Below are 16290 nucleotides of genomic sequence, written 5' to 3' on the forward strand. Positions count from 1 at the left end.
CAATACAATAAAGCGGTATCGTATAAGCCATCATAATGTGTAGCACGATTCAACACCAAAAATTAAAAATATTACATGCATGGTTCATATTTTCCTTCTTTGGTCCTATCTAAAAATTCAATAGGAGCAAATTTGTTAATTTATTAAAAGCAATGTGAATAAAAAAAATCAAATTAACAATGAAGCAAAAAAAGAAAAACAACAATTGCAAAAAACAATAAATAAATATTTATTTTCGTGAAAAAAAAACAAAATAATTTCATATACATACTAAACTTGTTCTATGTCTTGATGATGACCTTAATAGCTAAACAATAATGTACAAAAATATAAAAATAACTTTTAAGCTCTTAAAAATAATATATTTTTTATAAATACACAAAAACAAAATAATTTAACACGAAAGAGATTTTTTACAAAACAAACAAAATGTACAGTATGTGTGGGGGAGGGATCGAGAGAGGTATTCAGGTTCTCAATGTCATTGCATACTTTTAGGCATAGTCTTATTAAACATGTTGTGCAATTACTGAATTGGGTGGACGGGTTGTCAAATTGGCATTACTACTGGCCGACGATGTATCATCAGATGATGCTTCGGCAATTACCTTCTTAAGGGCAGCTAATATTTTATCCGGCATGTGATCCTGCAGCATTACAGGTGATATTAGAACTTCATCGAAATCGGTTGTATCAGCCCAGATTGCCTGATAAACGGGTTCTCGACTCTTCAAAACATTTCTGTAAACAAAATTCAAATTTGATATTATTAATAGTTTCGTTGTTGTTTGTATAATTTCTAGACATATAACATTTAAAACATTTTAAACACATTGACTTTATAATGCATATATAAGGGAACGCATTTTATATGGTACAAACAAAAATCCCGTCAACTGCAAGGTTTCTATTCACAATGATATTTGACTATGTTCACCACATCTTAATGCATGCTATATATTTTTTTGACAAGACATTGAAAACGTTAACCCCTGAACTTTAATTGGAAACCAGATAAGATTATGATATTATTTGTACATTATGAAATTTAATACATCATATGGACCCATATATTATAAAAAAAAAACATAGTAGGAATAAAATTAACGCCTCTGTAAGATGCCATATTACATTGTTTATTGTAATTTAGAGGAGAAATGTAGAATATAGATACTTTGTAGGGATATATTTTTTTATTTTTTGAGGAGAAAAAAAACTTTTGTTGGAAAAAGACCCAGCGTGGATTTGGTGATTCAAAGATGGTACTCTCTCAATGGATGAATTGATGATGTAATAGTTCCCAGAATCCAAAGAGGACATAATATCAATAGCATTTTTTGATACGATTCAACATCCCCGGGTTATTATTGAAACATCAATCGTTGTTTAGTATTCTGTTTCTCGTTTCTCGTATTCGGATTATCATTGTCTTTGACCATGGAATTTTATCTTATTTGAAAAGCGGATTGTTTATAAAAATAAATAAAGAGTTATTTTCCATCTGTAATTACAGCCAAGTGCTGAGCAAAATGATGCAATCAATGACCTTCAAAAATATCTAAAATCGCTCAGTATCTTTAAGGGCAAAGTAATTTTTCTGTCATCTCGGAACCCTATATATCCTATTTAAATATGACATATATGAGTGGGAGTAATTCTTCTCCCCACTATAAACGTCATACATAAAATTACAAACAATTCACTTGAAAATCCAAATCCAAGATTATGTTATGACTATATTACAACTAATCCAAGTTTTATTCCATTTTTTATAGCATTCAAAAAATGTATGTTTAGTTTAAGGTAAAAGATATATACTGTATACTATAAACAAGTTTAAGGATATCAACTTTTATGGTTAAAATGAGGAATCTATATATATATATTCAAATTGAGGATAATATACAAACATTACTAAGCGAATATACGAAAATCAATTACCACCAAGGGTCTTCAATTGGAATATTTAGGAGAATGATTAATGAAATGACAACCTTTTTTGCAAAATTAAATTCCAAAATTTAAATTAATTTTCACCTGCATGCAATCCTATAACAACAGCGGAAAAACAATACAAAACAACGTAAATGTTTTCACAAATTCATTGTTGCTTAGGAATTTCTGCTGACCTTTTTAATTAAACAAAAAAAGAGGATTTATAAACAATTCCCAAGTAGTTCAGAACTTTATGAAAACATTATTAGGATTCACAATTTTTTGTATATAAACATAAAACATTAACCATGCATTAAAAAAACAAACAGTTATTATTTAATTTGTTAGAAATTAAGGCATGCAACAAAAACCACTACTCTGATATCCTTTATATTCACAAAAAAGAGAGAATATATATTTAGATTTGTTTGTTCTATATGAAACCGTCTTTCCTACCTCCAACCTCTGTCATATTTTTTCCTGTAATTAAATTATTTGCATATTTATTGGAATTGGCATAGAAATAAGCAAATAAATAGCAATAAAAAGCATTAAATTATTATTTAAAATTTTACAATTCAATTACAAAAAACAGATCATCAAAATCAAAAGATAACAATGGACTTGGCTGTACTTACTCATCTGCCTTGGGATGATGCCGAACCACATGTATAATACGTCCTGGCGGATATAAGGGTTGATGTAATGTTAAAGCTATTGAACTGTCTGTGGGATGGGTACTCGTTGAACGAGCTGTGCCACGTTCCTCCTGATATTTATTTATATGGGTATCTTTGCCAGACATTTCCAATACGGATTTTGGTTCTGGCCCACATCCACAACAAATGATTGAACATGATATTGTTTTCCACTGTAACATGTTTTTAAATGTAAGTTAATTTGAATTTTGAAGAAACGTGGTTGGACATACCTTGGGATCTATGCTACGTTGTATAGCATTTATGAGATCAGCCCTTAGGGCTTCCATTTGGTATAGACCGATGCGGGGTACAACATCTTTACCCAATACCACAGATGTTATAAATGATTTGGAGTATTCAACGGCGGGCATACTAAAATGTTGTCAATTGAAGAAATGATAATTATTCGTCAAACGTTTCTTAAAAAAAAAACCTACCTTAAAAGACCACCAGGTGGAGCATAACCAAAACACTGCACCGATGGATAATCTGGTTTCAAAAGTATTGCCAATATTGAGGCAGCTCCAGCACCCAAAGAATGCCCAACAATCACCAAACCAAAACTATTCGTATTCCTTTCGGGATTCTTATTCAATGCTTTTTCAATGATGTTCTCTTCCTGAAGTTTATTTTTAATATAGACCGCTGCTTGCACCATACCCTTGTGACCCAACCAATCATCACGTGGTGGATTTAGTGGCAACACTTCAGCTTCAGCATTTAAATCGGTCAGAATATCTTTCATACTCAGTGTACCACGTATGCTAATGACAATTTTCTTTTGGGTGTAATCGATGGCCACAAAAAATGGCGTCTCACCCACATCCACGTGATATGTGACATAAACAATTTCAATATCTCCAACTTGTAGAGTCTTTTTGAGGGCAGCATAGTTACAATAACAGCAATTGTCCTGAATAACCTCAGCCTCGGTCGTCGCTGCACCGCCAGTACAACAGCCAAAGCATCTGAAATACATTGTAGCAGTCCATAAATATTTTATTTAAAATGGTCATATGTGATTTGGGCTTACTTCAGTTCCGGCACCAGTTGACAGACTTTTGAACGATTAATAATAAAATACATGGGCCAGCCATAGGCACCTTGAGCAAAATACATATAATGTATGACCGTTTGAAAGAAGTCATAATTTTTGGCATCATTCAAGGCAAGAAATTGTGTCCGTTCGGTTATGGGTACACCACTTAGAAACTCATACGTTCCATTCTTTCTCTGAAGAAAATGCCAAAAAGTAAACGAAACGTTATTGGAAAATTTGATAACTGCATGAAGAGATGTTTATCTCACCTGTCGCACAATGGCCTCCCGTTCGAGACGTTGAAATTTGCGCAATAATACTAAACCGGCCACAACATCCGATGGCACAACATCCAATTCCCTGAAAAAATCACTTAACAGCCTAGCTATATCGGTAAACGAGTTGCGAGTTTGTTCTGAGGAACCCATACAACAGAAAAGTAGGCGGCAACGTTGGTCCCAACTGTCTTGATATGCCCGTATCACTTTTCTGCAACAAAAGACAAAAATGTTGTAATAAAATAAAATCTTATAGGGAACGATTTTTACAGAGATTTATTTTTACTTTTTGACTGAAGGGCTTACCTTTGGCGCCAATTACGATTCATGCTATTACTGCGCTTATAATTAAAACGAGATTCGGTTTCGCGCATCGATCGTTGATATTTCTTCATTTTCACCCAAGATCTTCCGGCTGTATCGAAGGTACACCAAACAGTTATTCCAGTTATAAAAACTAAAGCCCAGCTTGAGATCACAATTGCTGGAAAATAAAGGACACGTTTAGCATGTTATTATTTAATTAAAAAATTTAAATATTTTTATTGTCTTACCAAAGAATATTTGTTTTGGTGTATTAACTGGAGAATCCAAATAATACTTGGACAGCCATATTGATCCCAGGATTAACCAAGAGATATCAAATAGCATTACCGCTAGAAAAATAAGAGAATTATTATTGAAAATAATCACTGTGTGGTGAAGGGGTGGTAATAAAAAAATATATTTTATTTTTTAAACATATGTGTGTACTGGAATACTACTGGAATATTAATTCTATTCCTGTTTTTGATGTCCATTTCGCTAGCATGTATTACTAAATCAATCGGTAGCGATTAACGAAATTAAATTGTAATTAATTTCTTCTTTCGTGATGTTGGTCAGCAACGAGGTGTGGGAAAATTGTCATCTGCTGTGCACTGCCTACTACCTACATGCTAATGTTTATTTATGTATGTTCGAACATATGTAGAGGATTTTGTGTGTGTTTATTCACTTATATTTTACTCTGACTCACCAGTCTTTAAATATATCCACAAATTTATTGGCGCTCGGGCCTCTGAATCCAATATACTACCTCTCATCGATATAATACATATTCCAATTTCTATGGCCAGTGAGGCTGCAATGAAGAAGAAAAAGAATAAATGAAATAAGAAAAATAAATCAATGAAATGGAACATTTTCACGCACACACACAAATGTACATACAAGTAATAGCTCATTTTATTACAGCATATGACAACGACGACTACATGCATGTACCAATTCAAAAATCTGGCAGATTGATTTTTTTTTTAATTTACAACAAATGTTTTCAATTTTTATCTGTTTTAATTTTAAAATACAATTGCTCCTTATATTGAACTAAATATTTTGATATAGTCGGCAAGATTTATTTGACGTAAAAAATTGATTGGCCGACCACAAGATTGGGTACATAATGCGTGATCCGATTTCGAGGCTCAAAAACAGAGAATACGAATTGAATTGGACATTGTTGAACGATCTTGACATTAATTTTATTTAAAGATTATTATTGCTATGCCTCGATCCATTCGTCAAGGCTATGCCTCGTTCTAAGATCAGAATCGAATCGGCATTGGCCACATAAACTTTATCCCGGCCGGTCCAAAAAGTGAGTTTTTCTTCAGTGATGACGCTGAAAGTTGTGAATCTTGGTAAATAAGTTGAAAGATTCGTGAACATTGTTCAATCGTATGTATCAAAATTTAATTGAAAACTGAAATTTCTGTACGTCGGATGGCCCATCAATTCTTCGTCAATAAGATACTGGCTTGAGCCGATGTGTGACATATACATAAATCTTAACTGAGATTGTAAATCTCAAGTCGGTGGCCTGTACAAATGTTCATCTCAATTAGACAGACGTTATGTCTTTCGAAGTGTAGATTATAGTGTGCTAAACTACAAACCGAATTCCAACGGAGGAGGAAAATTTCTTTCAAAGTGGTGTTCGAAAATGCAGAAATTCTAATAAGCAAAGTGCTAGCGACAACCATAGGAAAATTGCAACACAAAATAAGCACCCCAGCAACTGTACAAACGTTCTTTCTAAGCTACGATTAACCTAGGACAAACTACAGCGGATCAATCGATTATTTAGCTGCGTTTCCACGACAGAGGTGTCTACGATCCGAAACGACCCCAGTCTTTCTCTGCCAACTTCTGTCACCTCAGATCATTGCGTAGAAGCAATAGGGCTGTTACAACAACTACTTAGCAGAAATAAAAAACAATGATAACGAAACTAACACAAGACTTTTCGATTAGGATTGCGATGGATTGTGTCGTAGCTTAAAATCATAGAATCTATATTTAAATCTGACGTTATTCTAGTCATTTTTCGGAAGTCAATGCAAATAAATCTAACAAACGTAGAGTCTTTAGTGCAGAGAAATTAAATACAGAGAATTAAAATACACATTATTATAAATTATGGTTTTAAAACACTGTGCTCTTTCAAAGAAATTCATAACTTATTTGAAACTCTTAACAAATGACCTATTTTGTTTAAATCCCAATTTTTTGCCGTCTGTAAACCTTCAAAATAAAAAAATAAATGAATCACTTATTTTAAATATGGAATTTGAATTCAAGATGAAGATCATTATAATTATAATACGTAGACTACTAGCCGATGATAACAGCATGAAGGCCATCTTAAGCGTACTAAGAAGAGCCAGCGACACAAACAAAATTACGTTTTTATGGATTTCTCAATAAAAATTTTGAAAACATCAACATGTTTTCGTACGTTTGTAAAATCGAATACCGGTAACCAGATTGTGTTACAACAAAACCATTGTAATTAACTTATATGAATAATGTTTTGTTCTTTTTTTATTTTAATATCTAAATAACTATCTGTCCGATACGAAACATTAAATTTTACAAAATGAAATAGACCGAAACTGCTAGAAATGCCATTAAATGTTTATTCTTTTATCATAAAAATGAAATCTCACTTGAAAGTATTCTGTTTATTTCTTTGGTATTCCAAATGGAAGTAAAGGAACAACAATTTGTTTGGCCAAAAAGCAAATAGAAAACAAAAAATCAAAATATTCTCACTTGAAGTGCTAAAAATAAATAAAAAATTAAGTTGATTTATGATACGGCCTGTGTTATCACTACTCTATACGACGACGAAAGCACAGCGTTAAAGAAGTGCGTTTTTCGTTGATTTGTTTGTTTGCAAATATGCTTCCTAATCTATTTATGTTTGGTTCACATTGTTTTGACTAGTCATTTCTTCTTCGTACAAATGAAAATTAAGAAATAAAATAACAATTCTATTAGATACAAAGTAATTATGTTAGCAATAATACAGAACAAAATTTGATGTATTAGCGGAGTGATTGATTGCCAATAAAAATAAATGAATAGAAGGACTTTGACCATACAAACAACACTTGACCATAAAATTTAGAATGTCAAATCATATGATTCAATAAGAAAAGGAAATAATTATTTTAAATGCAATTATGTATCGAAGAGTTCAGATGAAAAAATACCTTCACTATTGAATTATTTGAGGCGTCTTTGTTGTGGAACAATTTCTCAGAAATTGGATAACTATCATTCTACAGGACATTGAAATGTGGATTATCTCTTAATAATACCATGACTTATTTCCCATATAAACATATTTCATCTCTATAAATTAATAGCTTAAGAACATTATGTATTGACATACACACAAATTAATAATAGTTCGTAGCCTTGAATTAACATGAATGTACATTGAAATGTACAAAGAAAAAATGAGTCAACTACTTACCACCTAATATAATTGCATAGCCTATTTGATGATAAAAAAGTAACTTAACGTCAAAAATGTTGGTGTCATATTCAAAAGTGCAGAGGGACGCAATAACGGTAATTAAACTGGAAAAGAGAGTGAGTGTCAATTATTATAGTCAAGAGAATAATTTGTATGCGTAACTTACCAAATAAGATGTATAGTTAGGAGGAATGCACCAGGCACCACCAGATCATCAGAGCCAACTGACCAACGCCTTCGAAAAACAACGAGACCAGGCATCTGAAATGAAGGATAAATAATATATCAATGGAAATAAGTCAACAAAAATGGTTCCAAATCTTATATCTGAAGAGTTTTCTTTCAGGGACACTATATGTAAACACTTTCTAGCAGCCTCAGACTCAATTTGAACTTATACAACATAATTCCATGGCGCACTTAAGAGACACCTTAAATAGATGTAAAGGCTATGGGATAGTTTAAAAGAAAATTAAATTCAGAAAAAAATATTAAATTATTATTCGAATCGATGTACGACTTTAGCGGGCATTCGTGTAGAATTTAATTTTTAAAGTAGTGTTGCCAAAAAAGATGATAGCTAAAGTAGTAAGGAAAATAGTAAAGTCGGACTGGGGCAACTATATGATAGCCTTCACCACCACCTCAAATATGTGATATTTATGTCTTTCTGGAACCTATGCTAAATTTAATTTCATTTGGGCATGTTTAGAGTCATTTGCATATAATAGGTCGAATTTATGTGAATCGATTTAGAGCAAACTCGATACACAATATTCGGTAGTCCGAACTATTCAAAATTTAATCTCAATCAGACACCCGTTTGAAATATATAGGAAAGCTGTGTCTGCATCTGCACCAATTTCAACAAAACGCAATAACGTCATTCTAGTCTCAATTCCATACGTTGTGCAAAATTTATATGGGAGCTATATATAAATCTGAACCGACTTTAACGAAACCTACCAGAGATTAATTTATATTAAATTCAGTACATTGTATAAAATTGTGTGCCAATCGGACAAACTTTGGGTCTTTAGTGCACAATATAGATAAAATCGGAAGAAAAGACATATGGGAGCTATATCTAAGTCTGAACCGATTTTCACGAAACTTTACACACATCATTCTAGGCTTAATTCAGTACGCTATGCCAAATTTTGGTGCAAATCGAAAGATATATTGGGACTTTAGTACACCATTTACAATATATCGGACGAAATTATATATGTGAAGTGTATCTAAATCTGAACCGATTTTTTCCAATTTCAATAGAGTTCGTCCTTGTCCTGTGCCAAATTTCATCCAATTCGGATCATAAATGCGACCTGTACTTTGTTACAATTTAACATGGACAGACGGACGGACCGACATACATAAATCGACTTTGAAAGTGATTCTATGCATATTCTCAAAAGGAACCATGTGTCTAACTCGTTTCCTTTTGTATGTTACAAACATATGCACAAAGACATAATACCCTGTACCACAGTGTGGTAAAGGGCATAAAAATCTGATCAAGATTTTTACAGATATCTGAAGCATGGAACTGCTTCAAAACTGTTAAATTTTTAGCAGAAACAACAACGCTCCGGGACTGTTGAACATCGTCAATGACGATCAAGATTATCTCAAAAATATCAGATGCAGGTGCAGATATCATCGAAACAGGCATAAATTGCTATAATTTCGTATAAGGATACGTAATCAAGCGCAAAAGTCGACTTTTGGATATTTGCCGCTGACCAAAAGTCGACATTTCGATCTTTCGGTTTTTGACTAAAAAATTATTTTTTTTTTTAATTAATTGTTATCAACAGATAAAATAAATTTCTAGAATGTGTAATTTTTTAGCAATTTGGGCTTTGAGATAATTGACCAAGTATTTTTTACTTTGCGATTTCTTTAAAGATCAAAAGTCGACTCCGACTTTTAGACTTTTTAATACAAAAAGTCGATAAATCGATTAGTGAAAAGTCTATTTACTTATTCATAATTTCGTACTGCTCGTATACTATCGGATTATTCACGTATAACTTGCCGAAACACTTTGTAACATCAACAAACAGTTGGCCACACTCAACCAATCCATCGAATGTGTATCAATTGGTAATGCATCAATTTATTTTATATATCAATTTGTTAAAATCGCTACGTATTGTTATAAAGAGGATATATGTCGAAGCCTATAGCGACTTAAATGTTAAACATCCCAGTATATCAAATATATCTTAGTAAAATATCAAATGTCTATCTTAAAAAATAAGTAATTCTTCAGAATTTGAACTATCCACCTTCCGAAAGTTGAATTCCCGTTAGACAAATTAATTGTGTATCAATACAAATATGAGTTTTTCTATTTATATACACAGCATTCTACACTACAATCTAAATCGAAGCACACTTCGAAGATCAACAGTAAATATAAAAACACGAATTTTTCAAAAAATTTCTTCATTGATGTGAAATGATAACGAGATAGCTTTATCGATATGTAAATTGCATTGACGAATGGCAAAACCTTTCATTTGAAATTTATTCGTATTGTATACTGATAAAGAGATGATTCATTTGTGATGGAAATGCTGATGTTGGTGATGACATAACTGCAGATTTATTATTTTTGTTGTTTTGTTTTCTATTCAAGGTTAAGTTCGGTTGTGAATTCATGAAATATAAGCAAGCTGTTTTATTTTTAAGCGTTTTCGAATACGAATTACAATACGAAATACAATTTTGTGGTTTTTTGAAAATATTTATTTAAAAATCTGAAGGTTTGTGGACAAGTGAAATGTTTTAAAGATATTTTTATATTTCGAAATTTGAAAATGTTAAAAAAAAAATAAGTACGGATGGTGTATATAGTTTTAGTGGTGAAAATTTTACAATTATTCATCCTTTCACATATATCAATTGAACTGGACCATGCACTAATATCGTACCATCTACATACATTACGAACTTAGAAAGGATTGAGGGCGCCCAAGACATTCATTATGCTCGAACAATTTGAGAAGGTTGTCGATATCGAAAGCCTTTGATCGGTCTCAACAAATATGTACTGTCAATTAAAATTGCCTGCCGTACCAGTACCAATGCTACAATGCATAATAAGCAAAGTAAGTCCTTTGGTCTTCAGGACAGAAAACAGATCTTATCTTGTTCTTTCGTCAATACAGTCGCCTCTGCTGTGAACTTTGATTTTAGTTTAGACATTCCAGAACATACACTGGTGGCCAAAATTTTATTACTTACTTAGCTGACTTAAAAAACATAAAAAAAGAGTTCCAGGCGCGTCGGTCTTGTGCGCATCTCATTCAATTTGAACACCCATTTTCCGAGATGTTGTCTTCTACTTGATCTTTCCATCGGATTCATGATCTTCCCCTTATGCATGAACCATCACTTGGCTCGCTTTTATATACCTTTTGAGCTGGGGCATCTTCATCTATTCTCACAAGACGTCCTAGCCAACGTAGTTGCTGCAGCTCGATCCTTCTGACTATGTCGGTGTCCGAAAATATATGGTATAGCTCATGGTTCATTCGACGGCGATATTCACCATAAAATCGAAGCACTAGTTTTCAAGTTCCACAGTTGGGCCAAGTCTACCGGACGTCGTGCGCGTTGATACCATCAGCTTGGTGGCTTGTTTACCGCTCCAATGTTCGACCCATTATTTCGATGTCGTCGTCGAGTAACATATGCTGTTTGGTGTGCAGAGTGACATTTCTGTTCACATTTGCATCTCGTATGACCTTTTCCAGCAGGATGTTGAACAGATCACACGACATGCTGTCACCTTGTCTGAATTCTCGTTCGGTATTGAAGGGCTCCGAGATGTCCTTTCCTACTTTAACTGCTAACATTGTACCAGTTAAAATTATCCTGCATAGCCGTATTATTTTGCAGGAATGCCAAACGCATGGCTTTAAACACCTCTGAACGGATGTCGAATGCGGCTTTATAGTCGACGAATAAGTGGAATGTGTCGATGTGTTTTTCGTGGCTTTTTTCTAGGATCTGACGCAGAGTGAAAATTCTGGTCAATGGTGGATTTGCCAGGCCTGAAGCCGCATTGGTATGGTCCAATAATGTCATTGATTATTGGCTTCAGTCGTTCACACAGCACGCTGGATAGCACTTTATATGCAATGGGAAGAAGACTTATTCCTCTATAGTTGGCACATATCGTCTTGTCTCCTGTTTTGTGCCCGGGACACAGGATTCTGAGGTTCCAATCATTGGACATCCATTCCTCTAGCCAAATTGTACACATGAGCTGGTACATGCTCCTGACCAACATCTGACCACCGGTCTTGAATAGTTCGGCTGGTAATCCATCGGCACATGCTTCTTTATTGTTCTTCAGCCGATTAATTGCTACTCTGACCTCATCTTGGCTAGGTGGTATACACTCTATTTCGTCATCTCTTATTGGTTCTGAGGTATCTTCTTCACTACCACTATTTGATACCAGAAGCTTTTCAAAATGCTCCTTCCATATCCTCAACACGCAGTCTGTATCTGTCACCAGGTTTCCATCTTCATCTCTACAGTAGAATGTGCCTGCGCCAAAGCGTTCGGTTTGGTGCTTTACTCGTTGGTAAAATTTCCGGACTTCATTCTGACTCCTGTACATATCGATTTGCTCACACCCACTTTTATCTAGTTCTTTCTTCTTCTTTCTGAAAATACGTTTCTCCTCTCTCCTTTTCTCCCGATAATTTTCCATTGTATTACGTGTTACTACTGTCTGCAGTTGTATTACGAAACTCCTGATCTACCACGGGTTTCTTGATGATGGGTTTTGGTACCTAAGTGTTGCTTTTGCTGCAGTTTGTAGGAAGTGGGCAATTCTTTGTCATTATACTTCTATGGATTTAAAAATGTAAAAACCAACACGATATCATTTTTTTGAAAAGGTTATACGGTTTAGTTTTCCGTAAATTAAGTTTCCATAGAATATTTTTTATTTCTTATTTTTTTTATTTTTATTTGAATGTTTTAATAGCCACAACATAATTTCAACACCTTGATTTTTGTACTTTTACATCGGTCTGTGTAAACAGTCAATCTGCATTCTGACTTCTGATGTTATTCGAATGTACAAGCAGAAATAGAATGCAAAATTGAAGTCAAAATAAATATAAAACATTGGGAAGATCCTCACTTACTATGCACAACCCTAACGTAATTTAAAATAACAAATTAAATAAATTTAATATGAAACTGGTTTTTAATTTACGTGCAATCCATTCTAATAAGCTGCAGCTTGAAATTCCCCTTAGCTATCGCTTATTCTAGAATATGTACATTGGACAACAACAACAATTACTAACAACAAATATTAATAAATAATATGGTGATGGTGTCAATCAAATATACAATAATATATCGAATAATAATCGGATGTATAATCAGGTTTATGTATCGTGCAAAAATAATGCTGAGTTGGTGTGACTTTTCGAAAAGGTTTTTCAAAATATATTTAATTCCACGTGAATTTAAATAATACTGCGAGGGAATACCTAGTACAATAAATCATTAACATCTTTAACCGATTAACAATGAAATTTGTTTGTTGCTATTGTGTGTATGGGTGTGTTTAGACATGCTCTGAATTGTTTATTAATTTCCGATATGTTCACTTGATAAGGCACTCCAGTAACCATTGCTCATTGGTGTGGAAATATAATTTCGTTACACGCTTTATAGTTCAATACACGGAAATACTGATCAATGCAAGAACAATGACAGCTCGATATTTTAATAAACGATTATGCTATTCACAATGGTAGCGTATATTCGAGAAAAGACGATTTAGCTCAGATAGAATTTTGGCCAACTAAGGATCTAGTATTTGATAGGAGCCAACTTTCCATGAGCCTTGGGAGTCATTTTTTTCAATTAAAAATAAAAAATAGTTGACTACCAAATTAGTTGTGGCATTAGCTTGCAAATACATCACAACTTTGGCTCTGTTATGTATATTTCAAATCAAGAGGTATGCAATTTGTATTTTCAAACAACTGATTCTTTGGAAGGAAACTATTTTTGGTGAACATTTTCAATAAATGACTGTAAATTCGCAAATAATATTTTTTCACATATTTTCATAAAAACTTAGATCCTTTTAACTTTCCAATTTCCGGTTACTCCGTTGTTGTGGGTCTTATTTGACCAAGCATGTAAAAAAATTAACATTGAGTCCCATATCAATCGAAAGAGGGATACAAGTATTGAATATATATTTTTGTAAAGATATATCTGCAAGACACATCGAATTTCCAAAACCATTTCCAGATCTTACTTCAACATACACATGGACAGATGCTGTTCAGGAGCATGCACCAGCTGATTAGTACAATTTGGTCAGAGGAATGAATGCCCAATGATTGGAACCTAAGCATTCTGTGTTCCGTGCACAAAAAGGAGACAAGACAATATGTGCCAACTATAAGAGGAATAAGTCTCCTTCCCATCGCATATAAAGTGATATCCAGCGTGCTGTGTGAACAACTGAACAAACTGATCAATGACATTGGACCATACCAATGCGGCTTCAGACCTGGTAAATCCTCCATAGACCAGATTTTCACACTGCGCCAAATCCTGGAAAAGACCCACGAAAAAATCATCGTCGGCTATAAAACTGCATTTGACAACCCAATCCACTCAGAGATGTTTAAATCCATCTCTGCGTTCGGCATTTATAATGGCGAGAAGACTAAGATGATGTAACCTTGGACCAACTGTGGAACTGAAAACTACCATTTGGAGGTAGTCAAAGATTTTATATACCTCGGTACCCTTCGGAGAACGGTCTACTACGAAGGATCTACTACAAGGACATCTCTCGCCAGACGAAACTCATACTCTACAAGATGCTGATACTACCCGTGCTGTTATATGGATCAGAAACATGAGTACTTGCACAATCATATGAGGCAACTCTTGGAGTGTTTGAGAGAAAAATTCTCTGAAAGATCAGAGTTGAAGGTGAATTTTTTTCTAAGCTTTTTAAATTTCTTTCAAAATTGGTATCTATTTAAAGCCCATAAATCCTGATTACAAAAAATTTAAATATCGTATCGAAAAATTATATAGACTTCCGAATTGACAGCGTTGACGGTGCATTTTTTTCTAAGCTTTTTAAATTTCTTTCAAAATTGGTATCTATTTAAAGCCCATAATTCCTGATTACAAAAAATTTAAATATCGTATCGAAAAAATGATATAGGCTTCCGAATTTCGATAAATCTTTGTATTTGTGAAATATCTTTCGAAACTAATTTAAGATTGATATGTCGGAATGTATCACCAGCATCTCCACTGTATATTGAAGATTTTCAATGTTTTGTTGTACAATAAATTTGAAGTTTTAATGAAAAACTTCCATGCAAATACACTTGTACTTAAGTTTATATGAAACCAGAAAAAAGTACCACATTCCTCTTGACCAATAATGACAATTTAACCTGTTCTCCGAATGGAATTTTAGGTGCAGCTACTAAGTTTGATGCTTCAAGCCAATTATATACACTGTAAAGCATTCACATGAACACAAACACACAATCACACTCCCTTTCCAAATGTATGTCAACAAACATAAATAAAAATGTACGGACGTAGGTACGTAAGTGGCATTCCAACATATAAACAATATGTGAACATAAACAAACAAGTTTGCTTATTAACACCATTGTATTATTTTTTTTCTGGAACTTGGGTGTCTCCTCATATTTCCGAGGAGATGTAAAATTGGGAAATATTAAAACCGGTTAGTTTTTGTTTTCCATCGCATAATTTAAATTTCCAAAACAAAAAGCTTTTTTTTCTTAAAAAAAAATGCCATTGATGAAGAAGAAGCGGATGAAAAAGAAAAGGTCATTCCATCAAAAGTCAGGCAGACACCCAGTCAGTCCGTCCGTCTGTCGGTGTTCGTTTTGTATTATTGCATCTGATTGTGGTGGTGGTAGTGTTGTTGTTGTATTGTATATTACGAACACGATGATGATGATGCTGCTGAGGATGATGGTATTTTGTGTGTGTATGTGGCTCATTGACATTTTCATGCTTTGGCTATACAACATGCCAAGGTATGAGGGGGCCAGGAGTTGGGGGAGGAGGGTAAGATATAATTTGGGGGTTGTGGTGTTCCATTCCTGCTAACCTATTTTGGATTTGTTGGAGTTTATGGTGGGTTATACTAGCTGTAGTGGTGGTTGATTTGCCGTGATGCTGGAGAGAGTGTGGTACACACATTTTCTAGGAATAAAAAAGTAGAGGATTTTCCTTGACGGAAGCTTGAAATAATTATGCATTAACATTTTCCTGTTTCCTTTTGCAACACAATTTCCTTGCACCCTACCACCACGACTAAACTGTTTAAGATGTGTCAAAAACTGTACCTTATGAAAAAACTATGGATAGATGGGTTGTTGGGGGTGTCTCAGGACGGACGAACAACCTATAAACTTACCTTAGATGCACATTTGTTTAAGTACTTAAAGTTGAGAATAAGAA

General features: G+C 33.7%; 1 protein-coding gene across 1 annotated transcript; it reads right to left on the minus strand.

The window, feature by feature from the left end:
* Positions 1–2387: 2387 nt before the first annotated feature.
* LOC133335777 (diacylglycerol lipase-alpha-like) lies at positions 2388–16290 on the minus strand. The gene is made up of 12 exons (XM_061544074.1): positions 16247–16290; positions 7928–8022; positions 7759–7865; positions 4972–5076; positions 4508–4609; positions 4260–4437; positions 3945–4164; positions 3670–3869; positions 3074–3604; positions 2867–3008; positions 2574–2806; positions 2388–2415 (listed from the first exon to the last, which is right to left on the minus strand). Exons 2-12 carry the CDS (start codon positions 8020–8022, stop codon positions 2388–2390), a joined length of 1941 nt encoding a protein of 646 aa, XP_061400058.1. The 5' UTR covers positions 16247–16290.

The sequence above is a fragment of the Musca vetustissima genome, unplaced genomic scaffold, assembly GCF_032173495.1.
Source record: "Musca vetustissima isolate MV318-11 ecotype Yass unplaced genomic scaffold, APGP_CSIRO_Mvet_v1 utg896, whole genome shotgun sequence".
NCBI lineage: Eukaryota > Metazoa > Arthropoda > Insecta > Diptera > Muscidae > Musca > Musca vetustissima.